Here is a 12688-nt window from a genome sequence, read left to right as displayed (position 1 = left end):
GTCAGGTGGCTACTAAGAGTGGCAAGCACTTTTAAGATGGTAGTACCACAGGATTTCTACCTGTCCTTAGGCCATATTGTTCTTTGGTCTTCTTTCTGCCCTCTCAGGGTCGACTTGTCTTACATGGAATGCCCGTTGCTGGGGAAAGCTGATGCTTTCGCGCGTTAAGTGGTGGTCTGGCTGTGAGCCCAGATGTGGTGGCTGGAGCTGTCTGCTCCCAGTCCACAGCCAGATGTCTGAATTTCTGTTGCTTGGCAGAGGTTGTGGCCAGTGGTATCCATGATTGGATTGTCACTATCAGTTTGAATGTTGCAGAACCTTACCATTAGTGGACATGGGTGTGCTTCCAGTCCAAATCCTGGATAAAAGTAGGCCTTGTCTAGCCATTCAACAGGTCATCATTGGAGCCCTCAATAGCCAGACCTAGCCCTGATACTGCAGAGGTTTGTGGAATCCAGTTTAGGCACAAGAGAGGCTCCTTAACTGCCCATCCACAAACCTCGAAAGGTGTTTGTGCAAACAGCCCGCCCAAGGACATAATTGTGCTATGGCTGCGCTACTAGCGATTGTGCATACAGAAAGGAGGGACCAAGCTGTTCTGCGTGCTCATGCCAGTGAGACATACACAGTCCACAACAGCACTGCACAGTGACTCACCACAGACAGACATATTGCTGTGCTTGCCCAGCTAGCACAGTGGCACATTACCCACAGGGAAGAAAAACATAGTCAACACACACACATAACGCCTAGGTTTACCCCTCAGTCTGCTACCAGATACTCATGTTGTGAAAAGCAATTGCAGATGTACTCCAACAGTTTTTCAACAAAAAAGGATTTGAAAATAAAGCTTTGATAATTTTTAGTGTTCAAGGTGCGGGGTGAGGAAAAGTGGGCCTGGCACAGGTCCACTGACCCGCCTACGTAAGGACAAAAAGAGGATCCAAAAATGTGGAACCCTCCCATCCCCTGCACACTATTACTAATCCGTCATAAGACAGTTCACCAAATATATGTATTAGTTTAGTCTTTTTAAATGACAATTGAAGATGTAAACAACATTATAGACATTCATTTGGTAAAAAACAGTCATTTAATGTGTACAACTAATTGTTTATCATGTGCTTCTTAAATGCAAAAACCAAATACAAAAGGTCAACAGATTGTATGAAAAGGTATCATCAACTCATGTGTGAGGTTCAAACTGAAAGGCTGATGCGTTTCGAGATAACTATCTCTTCTTCTAGAGCCAAGATTGAACTAAAAAGAAATAATGACATTTTTAAGGGTTTATCAACTGATTGCCTCATCATCAAGCATAGGCAATATCAGAAAAAAATTTATAATAATAAGCATTGTCTAGCTCAAGAAACCCTGTGGTGGTCCATTATTAAGGGGTAGGGCAAAGTAGGTGAATGTTATAACAATTATTCAAACACTTTCAGGTGCGTGGGCGCTAGTAGAGACCAGAATGCAAACCAGCAAATTCACAATAACTGATTAAAGCTCTCCCTGTTGAGTGTGCTTATCACATTAACAGTCCCTTAGGTCTATTTATTGAAGAAATATGCACATCCCATAGATACAACTCAATATTTCCAATCCCCAGCCTAATTTGGCGACACAAGGGCCCCTTATTTAAGTGAATCAATAGTAAATCTGAGTATCCATAGTGGACCCTAGTGGAAGAATCCCTAGAGGAATAGGAGTACCTTCGATAAATTACTTGTCGCTCCTTCGCATATGTATGATACACTGTATTCTGTTGTTCAATAGTAAAGACTGCTAAATTCTTCTGTCTCAAAGTGGGAAACCTGAAAATCGACACAGCATGCAAGTTTCATTAAAGTACTAACATGACTATAGGTATGAACTCCACTGATAAAGAATAATATCCGTTTTTACAATGTTCATACATATTGCTATGCTTGCCCAGCTAGCAGAGTGGCCCATTACCCATAGGTAAGGAAAACATAGTCAACACACACACATCACGCCTAGGTTTACCCCTTAGTCTGCTACCAGATACTCATGGACCCGCCATTGAGATCTGCAGGGAAAAAAGTAGAAACACTCCGTAGACCTGAAATCTAAAATGCCCAGCACTAATTCACAAACCTAGCCCCTCCTCCCAGCCGCCCATTTAACCCGGGTACACACATTAACCTCAACCAATCTGGACCTGACACCAGTTCGCCAGCACATTTCTAAACGAACTATCAAAAGTGAGGGCTCCCAGAACTACATGACCTGTGCATTCCAACATCACGTTCACTTTAATCCATTCTTATGGTTAGCCGTACTATCAGGATCACACAAGTCCAGTTTTGCTTAGTACATAGCCTTTCCTCAAAATGTGCCTTGATGCATGGTAACTCCATCCACCGGCAACACCCGTCAGTCCCTTTTTACGCATAGACAGGGCTGGCAGCTCAATGGTGTTCCACACATTCTTTCTTTTTCCACACAATCCTTGCTGGGCTTCTGTCTTCCATTCCCCTGGTTTGTGCCAGGCAACAAGGTAGGATTTGCAGTTTGTACATCATGTGCATGCTACTTCTCAGTGCAGGACCCACACTTTCTTTGTTTTCGAGGGATTCGGCCCGATCACTGCTGGGACGCGTGCGTGACCTATGAATCTCTGCCCCACCATGTCATGAGGAAGAGGCTCTACTACTCGGAAGCGATCTTCCATGCTGCACCTCTGGTACACTTGAAGGGCGTCATGGCATTTTGAGATAAAGTAAGTAATCCCATGGTGTTTAGGGCACCCCCAGTGTGGCAACTCCTTCACAGGAGTAGCCGAATATGGTAGGGATCAGTCTGATCTTACAACTACCAGGCCTAGGTGTCTTTGACCGGTCCCCGCACTGCTACCCGTGGTAAAGCCAAGGGCTCACAGGAGCCTGTCACCAGTCCTAAAACTGAGAGACTTCTGCCAACTTTGATAATGGAACACATCCCAAGGTCCCCACAAAATTCAAGTGTCTTGCCTCAGGAGGTGGTTGCTGTCTTTCATGGAACTCCGCATCCTCACCTTTTTCCACCCTTACACTCACCTTTACTTTCTGGGCCTGTGCACCCAACAGCCACCCCATGTCTTCCTCCACTCCACAAAAGATTAAAAGCACAGTATACAATCATTTGTAACACTGGCACTTCTCAGGGATGATCAATCAGAATTACAAGATCGATCAAGATGCATGTGGCTGATAAGTAAAGCTTCACTCATGTTTGAGTCTAGACATGTGTGTTCTTTACAAGCTATTAGTGTTGTTTCTGTACCGCTGCAAGTCAAACACGTGACTGCTACCCTACCGGATTGAGGGTCTTTTAAGTTCGCCTTTCTGCTACCTTTCCCTACTTCCCTACAGGACAGTATCCTGATTATGGAGATACGAGATCTACTCTGGAACCATGCTGTAGGCCAACTGTAATTGCAGGAAACTGGATAAGGCTAATGCCTAAAATAGTTGCTCATGCCCGAAAAAGGAGGTAGGCTTAAGCCTGCCCTGGCAGTTGTGGATGAGATCAGTGTGATATATCTATGGATGAAGCACCCACCAATACACACCCTTAAAGTCTCCCTCAGGTAAACAAAAGCCTACCTCTTCCACTTCAGGAGAGTTCCATTTATTACAGTGGCCCATTATCAATTGTTTTCACCTTTTTATTTTTTTGTGGTACCTGTGCCTCATACCCTGGTGCATTTTCCAAGTGAGCAACAATGACTCAGTTGGCCCAATCCAAGGGTACACCTTCTCTAGGAGTTTGGATTCTAGTCCACACCTGGTTCATCAAGACATTTGTGACGGATGCGTGACTGTCAGCATGTGGTGCGCATTTGTCAGAACCACGTACATAACCAAACAGACTAAACCACTACCATGCCTTGATTAAACAAGGGTGGTCATGTGGGCTCCCTCACTTTGTGAAGAGAGGTCTTGACAACATGGTTCTGGGAAGTCCAGATTGATGCCATTCTCTGAAGCCAAACTGGCTGGAAAGGATAAGATCCGTGCAAACAGGCAGCAACATTCCACCAATGAGAAATGCACCTTCATGTGACAGATGCCTTATTTTAGGAATTTAGCTTCCCCAAGTGAATCTCTTTGCTTCAAGGCAATTATAAAATGTATTCCTCTTAAGGAGCCTTGGAAAATGCAGAGGTTATAGATTGCTAATTGTGTATCCCTACACTCCATGCCACTAAGGCTTTGGTTCAGTGACAGCCGCATCAGTATAGGTTGGGCATGGTCTTTGTCACTCTGGACTAGGAGAAAGAATGTGGAGCTTCGAGCTCTTTGGCATGATTATCCACTCTGGATGGAGATTGCTGTAGATGTGTGACTTACTGTGTCAAGTCGAAGACCATATATGAGAAGCCTGAGACTTTAAGCATGGCTTTTGAAATGATGAGATTCCTTGATTGTGATCTTTCTGAGGACTTTTTTGGGTTAATTCAAGCAATCCATGAAAGCAGGTTATGCAAGTCTTGTGGGGATTGTTTCCAGTTGGTAATGCGAGAACTGTGGTATTCATTAATTTAGGAGAAGAGACACACAGAGGTGTATCTTCTTCATTCTGACCAGTTTAGAAAAAACGTTGTCGATTTGTTCCCACCTAATCCCATTGACATCCTGAGATTTAAATCTGGCATTGAAATTTAACCTAAGTTAATTTTGAGCAGATGCATTTGTGTCTTATAAACGTACTCACCATAGAGATAATAATCAAGCTACAAGCTGGAGTGTTAGAAGTTACTGTGGGAAATCCTATTCACGGCAGTGCAGACAATTCTGTTTAAGAAGATAATGGGTAGTGATCAGAGGTCATCTTTAGTTGTTTCTAATCTTGATAGCCAGAATGCATTGTATGCGTTTATGATTTTGTTTGCCGATCTTCCAATGTAAGCTTTGTTGTATACCAATCTAAAGAGTAAAATGAAATTTGATTTGAGAAAGAACCAAAAATTACGTCTATAAGGTCTATGATTTTTAGTAATTAGCAACTATTATATAGTACTAAGGCCTCTCGACAGACTATGGCTTTATCATTGTCTTTAATTCCACAATTAGATTTGGCTTACTTTAGTACTTTTTTCTACTCATCTGGATAAAGCCTTGTCCCTCTGTAACTCCTTTGGTAAGTGGATGGTAACTCCGGGTTTAACAATGATAACAATAGTATTAACGATTCTTCTTGAGACTACTTATAGGAGTGAAAAAGTGTAGCATGACCTAGAGTCTCCCCATTTTTGTAAAGGTATGTCACACCGCAAGCAAGATCTTGTTTTGACAAAGATGGTATTGGAATTATATCTGCCACATAAGATCAAACTACTGATTTGTTCTCTCCAACCCATGTTTGCAAGATACAGCAGAGGTTTCATCTCATGGACCCAAAAGTGTCTCTCAGCTTCTACCTCTCCAGGTTCTAAGAATTACCATGTGCATGACTCGCTACTTGTCAGATTTTGGTGGTCCAAAGAAGAGCAAGCTGACTCGAAGAACATTTTTTGGGTGGTTGAATACTGCTGTGCATTAAGATTTGTTGTAAACTGGCAAACAAGCAGGTCCCAGAAGGGATCAAAGAGCACTAGATTTAACATCAAATGACTACTGTGGCTTTTGGGCGAGTTATTCTTATTTCCGAAATCTTTTTGGCTGAAGTATGGGCTTTTTAACTTGCCAAGGATTACTGTTTGTGCACTATGGCAGGGGGGAACACAGTTTAAGCAATTCTGCCCTTCTGCTATAGGATACCAACATGTTCTTCCGCCTCCTGTTTGTTATACCGCTTTGTGAGCATTTCAAGAGAGAAGGAATTTGTAGGAAGATTCGATCCATTAGAAGGACATGTTATGTACCTATGGTACGAGTCCGTCCGATTGGTAGCATCTTCTTCTGTAGATTTACCTTCTATCTTCTGTCTGGCATGTTCCTTGCAACTGATACAATTACTCATTTTTTAGTTCTGTCAATCCGTGGATCTGTATAGGTAGGACAGTTGGGTGGAAATGAGCAAATAAGGCCATGGTTGCTATCCATCTTTACTCAAGATATCAGTTTCAGCAGCAGTAATGTCATTTGAATGCTCTCTAGTGGCTACACTTAGATGTTCCAGACCATGTTGTGCCGGGATGTTTGACTGGAGATTGACAATGTATAAGAAGAAGACTGTATCCATAAGAAAGAGTGTTAATAAAGTTATGTACATTGTTCATTAGTTACATCTAATGCTGTCGTTTTATTAAATAGACCACCATTGGAAGGATTTGCTGTGTTTGTTGCATTACACATTTTAGGTGCATTAGATGGAATAATTAAAGTAGATGTTTTACTTGGATCAGTTGCATTTGATACATTAGTTTCACTGGGCAAATTTGTTGCATCATCTGTGATGTTTGTATTTGATACATGTGATGAATAGATTGCTGGCTGATCACTCTGTCCCCACATTTGGGACAACGAGTTGGGTGACTCCTATTCCCAAATCTGTTTCATTTGAGGCTTTTATCTTGCTTTCTCTCAGTTTCCCAGTCAGCATTTTCTCTGTATTACCCAGAACCAAGTTGCTCTCTATTTCTCCTTCCTTCGCTCCTTTCAATCTTCCCTTTGTTCCTTGTTTCTCCCTGTCTACTTGGTCTTGTGTACCTCCATTACCTACTCTTAATCCTATTTTCTTTCATTTTCTTTTTGTTCCCTTATACCCATTCTCTATACATTGTAAATCTCACATCTCCATATCACTTATCTTATCAACAACTCTCCCATTGAGCACTCTTCCCCACTTTGACCCTCATTCCTTTTCTTCTCAGCTCTTATTTTTTAATTATTTTTTTAAAACATTTTTTATTAACTTTTACAACAACCAATCAACAAACATTCTTCTCAGCTCTTATATTATTTTTTTTTCCACTGACAGAACTTCAAGCGGGAAGAACAGAACTTTGTAGTCCAGAACGAAATCAACAACATGTCGTTCTTGACGGCCGACAGTAAAAGCAAGATGTCCAAGGTAATGTCTAACTTTCACTTGTGCTGATCACTTTGGTAATCATTGGATTATTCCGATAATCTCTAACATCCCCTTTGGGAAACCCCTACTACCATCCTGTTAATAACTAATTTCCCAGGTCTCTTAACTCCAGTAGGCAGTTTGGTAATCCAACCCTTGTTTATGGCTAATTTCCTTTAGCTAGCCTCTGGTTACTTCCCCCATATTGTGCCATATCTTGGTTATCCCTAGCCTCTGCACGTCTAATATTTGAATTCCTCTCAGTTAGGCTCAACTTTCATTTAGGATGCCTTTTAACCTTCTTTCCAGTAATCCCAAATCTTCTCCTAACCGATATTTAATTTCCTGTTGGCAATTTGAAAGATACTCCCAGGTAATTTTCAACCAAATAATTGCCTTCTTAAGAGGTGATATTTTACCTCCTTGAAATTAACATGTGGTTTACGCCTGATTGCATTCGTACATCTTGCAAAGACCTTTTTGCAAGTGATAAATGTGCGTGATAAATGATTACTTTTAGTAAGGTTGATCAGAGTACTGAAGGACCTCAAAGTGTTGTACAATATGATAAAATAATAATTCCAACCAAACTAAGATTTGATTTTTACTGATTTGATGTGGGTGTTTATATTAGACAACTCATCATAATAAAGCAGATCAAACTTAATTTCCTCTAGGTACAGAAAATTATAGGTAATGCTGATTAAACCTTGGATCTATTATAAACCCATAAAGAGGGGGGGGTTAAAAAAACAGAGCTATCTTTACTGTTTTCTAAACGATGAGAAATTGGACATAAGACAGGTGTCCCACAGAAGTGTATTCCAAACCTTGGTGCTCCTAAACTTTAAATTGTCAGGCTTGGGCCTGTTTCCAGAGAGCAAGGGTTCCACTTTTGAATGGAAACATTTGCTAGGAGGCACCCTTCTGGCTTCCCTCTCTGAGGACAGTCTTGAGGTAGGTAGAGCACAGAATCAGAAGAACCATCATCCACAAGAGGTGGTCTTATAAGGGCCACTTGCGCCGATGCAATCTTGTCCAATCTGCACACTTCTAGGGGATCTTACCTGTGTTTGTCACTACTTTGCACAATCCACTCTCACTAAAATCTGAAAAAGAGCAGACACGTTGTAACCTGAGAGCATCATTATTCATTTTCACATTCATATAGAAGGGAAAAGCAACAGTATTTAGATGCAGTTATCCAGACTTGGATCTTTCTTACACTCACATGCATTGAATGGTCACCATTGTCAGACTGGCAATCATCTTTACCAATGCAGCTAATTTCTGCATAGACATTTACTGGTTTCCTGTGAAACTGCCCTAAATTAACTTCCAAAAAAAGCACAGTGTTGTTTACATCTAAATACATGTACTACATGGCTTGGCTAATGTTATGAAATCCTATGGCACTATTTATAAATTGTTCCCGAAATGAAGTGCAAACAGTGTATTTCTGTGTAACTGATGGCATCACATTTGGAGCCAGAGGCTGGTGTCACAGTGCAAGGGATTGCACTGTCATGTCATCGGCACTGCTGTGGCATTCTAGGGGCTAAGAGGGGTGGTTTGAAGCATGAGGAAGAGACATGTCCAACCATTTTGTCCAGTCTGAGCATATCTTTCACTTCTAATTCATAGTGCTCTCCCACAGATTCCTCATCTTGACTATATACCTGCAGATTTAGCTGATCACAAAACATTTTGTGACTTCATTGTTTGGATCCCTCACTGCTTGTACATCTTGATGCCGGAAGTAACTTGGTGTTCATATAAATAGCTTGCACTGCGTCCCATGACCTCAGCTCCTTTATTATTTGTGCTCAGCAAGCTTTATGGAACATCTCATGGTTTTCTTGGAGAAAAAAATCAACAAAATGTCTTCTTCCAAGTCATATGGTTTCAAGTGGTATGCAGACTGCAATGTGAAAATGTTGTTAACCCACCCTTGCCACTTACATTTGCGGTGCCTTAGCATCGTACACGACATTGTGGAATGCATATCATGCCAATCGATGACACTGAAAGCGCTTAAGGAGAGAGCCTCAAAATTTGCATTGAGATTCTCAACATCTAAGTCACTGAGCACTACCACTTTTAAACGAAAATCTTCAGTGGGCAGGAGCTTGAAGACTGCTCAGAAGTCCCAAAAAGGCTTAAACATAGGTGCAAAAAGAACTGAATATACTCGCACTCGAAAAGAGAGTGTAGACACTCATCATCATCTTCTTAAAAGAAGACGTCACATGCCTTCTGAGCCTCAGGAAGTGTTCCTGGACCAACCAGGGAACTGCCCAGCACTCTCATGGGCTATCTCGCTGCAACCTTCGCCGTTCCCAGTGCATCGTTGGAACTTGGGGATCTTCAACTTGTACAACAAGACACCTACGCCTGCATTTTCAGCCTTCATGCATCAACAGAAGTCGTGCAGGACCTGCTCCTTAGTTCGTCCAAGGAAGATCGCCTGTTGCAGCCTGATGGTGATGCAATCCATCTTCTTTGCATACTTGAGGTGTCCTGAGGTCACCTTCATCGTAAAAGTCTTCATCTTGTCTTTGTCTGGGCGTTCAGCTGGAGGGTCTCTGTAACTGATTCCTAAGCACAGTGACTGCCTGAAACTAAATCCTGCACCGAAAAAAGTGACCTCGGCGTCTGCAACCCCTGGGCCTTTTTTGACCGGACTAAGCACCTAAGATTGTGGCCCAAATGGAGTCCAGGACCTCAGCAGTGGTCTCTGAAGAAATCGGAGTCAGGGGGGTAAGTTAACATACCTATTCCTTCCCCCACTGTTCTCCTTAGGGTTATATGGGCTAAAGTCCTGCCACTAAACTACTCTTTCCTGACTTTTGTCAGTGAACACCTAGGCTTATCCGAGTGACTGGGATTGAGTTAGTTTGCTAATGTGAACTTTACTTACATTTTTGACTTGTTGATCATAACTACTGCCATCGTCCAAATCTCTTAATCAACCTACCTGTGAAGTATAACTTTAGAACAAGACCCACAACCATCTTAGAGTTGGACTCATTAAATGTTAAGGGAGCTATTCTGTAGTTATTCTAAGTGTCTTTCCTGAATGATAATTATAATTGTTCTTTTGTAATGCACCTAATACCGGGTAACCATTTTCTAAGCATGAGCCCGGGATTTAAACCTGTGTTTCTATGTGTTGTCTTGCTTCTAAGACAAACGCGTTACCCCCGGCCTAATCTCATGCATATAATTACTGACCTGTTTTTCACTGGTTATTGAAGTATATGCTTTCTTTCTTCTCCTAAGGGTGGATGTAAATATCTGTTTTACAGTAAGCTTGTGAAAATATTTGACTAAAGCTTTTACTTGCTTACTGTGCATTTTAAAGACCTAATAAATAATTGTATATTTTTGTACTTACCTGTCTAACTTAAATTATTGGTGTTGTTTTGTTTGGACTCTATACCACCCTCATAGCCCTCCTTAGAATAAGCCTTGGCTATCTGCTACATTATCCTTGATGAGGGTTTGGCTAGTCCTCAGCGTCTTCCTGTTCACTATAATAGTGTGGCCTTCTAAAATACACCCTGAGAGTGATTTTGAAAATCCATCCATACTCTGGGTCTCATGGCATCCTTCATTTTTGTGGTGCCAGAGGCTCGACCTAGAATGAGATCACTTCAGTGGGCTCTCAGATTCTCAGATCTCAGTGGCGGCAGTTCTCAGGCAGCATGAGAGCCATGTTCAAGGGACCTAATGTGATAGAACCGCAGAGCGAGCCCACTGGTGGTAGAACACTTTTGCAGAAGCGACCTAGGTTACAGATGGCTACTTTAAAGGCTGGTGTGCACACCTGAATGAGCTGACGGTGAGCGGGTTGTGGTGCCTGGCATTAACTAAACTGCACATAAAGCTGTTTCACCTGAGTGCTACCAGGCTGATGCTGATTTTGTTCCTGCCTTCGATTCAGGAGGAGACTGTCCTGATAATGACAGACAACACAGTTGTTAGGGAGAATGTTCTGTTTCTGTGCTAATTCCCTTTAACCTTAGAGAGATCCAGCACTTTTGCTGGAATCTGGATTCTTTTGTATGTTTACCTCCTGAATGAGTGGAACCTTTTGCCACTCACTCATGCATTTTTCTCTGACTGGGATTTTTTATTCTTACTATTAGATGGCGTCTGGTACACTCCATAGGCAGCTGCGTTTTGCTTAGTGACACCGAGCACCCTCTGTGCAGTGCCACTGAGGAGGTCCTTGGACTCCTCTAAATGTTTGAATACATTTTCTTGTGAGAGCTACAGTTTCCAAGAATAGTAGGATAACTTTAGTGGGTCCAGTACACACCACCTTATGTGGAGTGCTCGGGGGTTACCTAGTAACTCCTTATCCCACTTTTCATGTAACTTTTTGTTTGTTACAACTGACTAACTTAAATGGCTGGTGACAGTGGTTAATTTTTATTACCTTTTGTGCAGGTTACTAGCAGGCTGATTTCTCAGCTGCAGTACAGCACCCATGCGTGACCATTTTTCCAAAATGGCCCGTCTTCTTTTTACACCATTTCTCATCTGTCAGTTCCTCCTGGGCTTTTACTCTATCCTTTAGAATAGGTTTGGGTCCTTTGTGTGTTTTGCCTTTGGCGGGCTTACGCCCTGATGCCCGCCTAGGCTCCAGTGTTTCTGGGAAGGCAGGAAGTGAGGGAGGAGCCGGAAATGTCACTGCCCTTTGTCTGTAGGTATGCCTGCTGAAACCCGTTCTAACTGGGCAGCTCGCTGTCCTGGAGGACAGCCAACCCCCCCGGTGATTGACAGCTGCATGACTGTGAATGAGTCGACCACTGGAACAAGGAATCCGAAGAAGACGAGCAGAGATGCCAGCAGCATCTTTGAAGAACTGCATCAGAACTAGAACTATCCACTTGACTTTGGTTGTCCTGGTTTCCAAAAGGCTCCTCTTATGCACCCTCTTTTTTGGCTTTGTCAGTGCTGGTTCCTCCATAGGTTTTAAATTGTATAACACTTTTTATTGCTAGGAAACAGACTACCTACATCTCTCTGAAAGAAAAGACTATTATAACAGTTGCTAAAGTGTGTTCTATCTATCTCTGAATGCTTCCTTTCCAAACTCAATTCTGTAAAGGTGATAACATATAAGTGCTGATAATGACCTTTATTGATGTCACTGTGCTTGACATGTAAAGCATAGAAAAAGTTACTCACCTGCATTATTGTTTCTGAGATAATCTTATTCCATTTTCCATTGAATGTTATTGTTAGTTCCTGTGTTTTAGATTAACTTAAGTGCCTTGTGTATATATAAATAAAAATACGTTATATAACTTTAAGTGTGTAAGAGTTTACTTGGATCCTTGTGTTTACTGATTTCACGTTACTGCTCTACAGTTCACATTTCCCCTCCTAAAATAAGCCTGGCTGCTCAGCCACTCTACCGACTTGTGTAGTACAGGCTTATATTAAGCGTTGGGTCCCTATAAAACCCCATCTTGAATGAAATGCTGCTAAGGGGTTCCATTGCCACAGTGATCAGGAACTTTTTCCGGGAAAACTCGACTGAAGACACTTCCCCAGCTAACACATGGGATACCATGAAAGCAGTAGTGCAGGGAGAAGTGATCGCACATGGACGGCGTTCCATAAAAGTAAACAACGGACCCGTACAGACCTTGAA

General features: G+C 42.0%; 1 protein-coding gene across 8 annotated transcripts in view; it reads left to right on the top strand.

Annotated features, from left to right (window-relative positions):
• RYR1 (ryanodine receptor 1) overlaps positions 1–12688 on the top strand; it is a 946449-nt gene that overhangs the window by 559453 nt on the left and 374308 nt on the right. For all 8 annotated transcript variants that reach the window (XM_069644325.1, XM_069644324.1, XM_069644319.1 and 5 more), the window contains one exon: positions 6928–7020. In XM_069644325.1, coding sequence (XP_069500426.1) covers positions 6928–7020 — 93 coding nt within the window. The remainder of the gene's footprint in view (positions 1–6927; positions 7021–12688) is intronic.

This window comes from Ambystoma mexicanum, chromosome 2p, assembly GCF_040938575.1.
Source record: "Ambystoma mexicanum isolate Mex_15411 chromosome 2p, UKY_AmexF1_1, whole genome shotgun sequence".
Taxonomy (NCBI): Eukaryota; Metazoa; Chordata; class Amphibia; order Caudata; family Ambystomatidae; genus Ambystoma; species Ambystoma mexicanum.
This window is presented reverse-complemented; position numbering and strand designations above follow the sequence as displayed.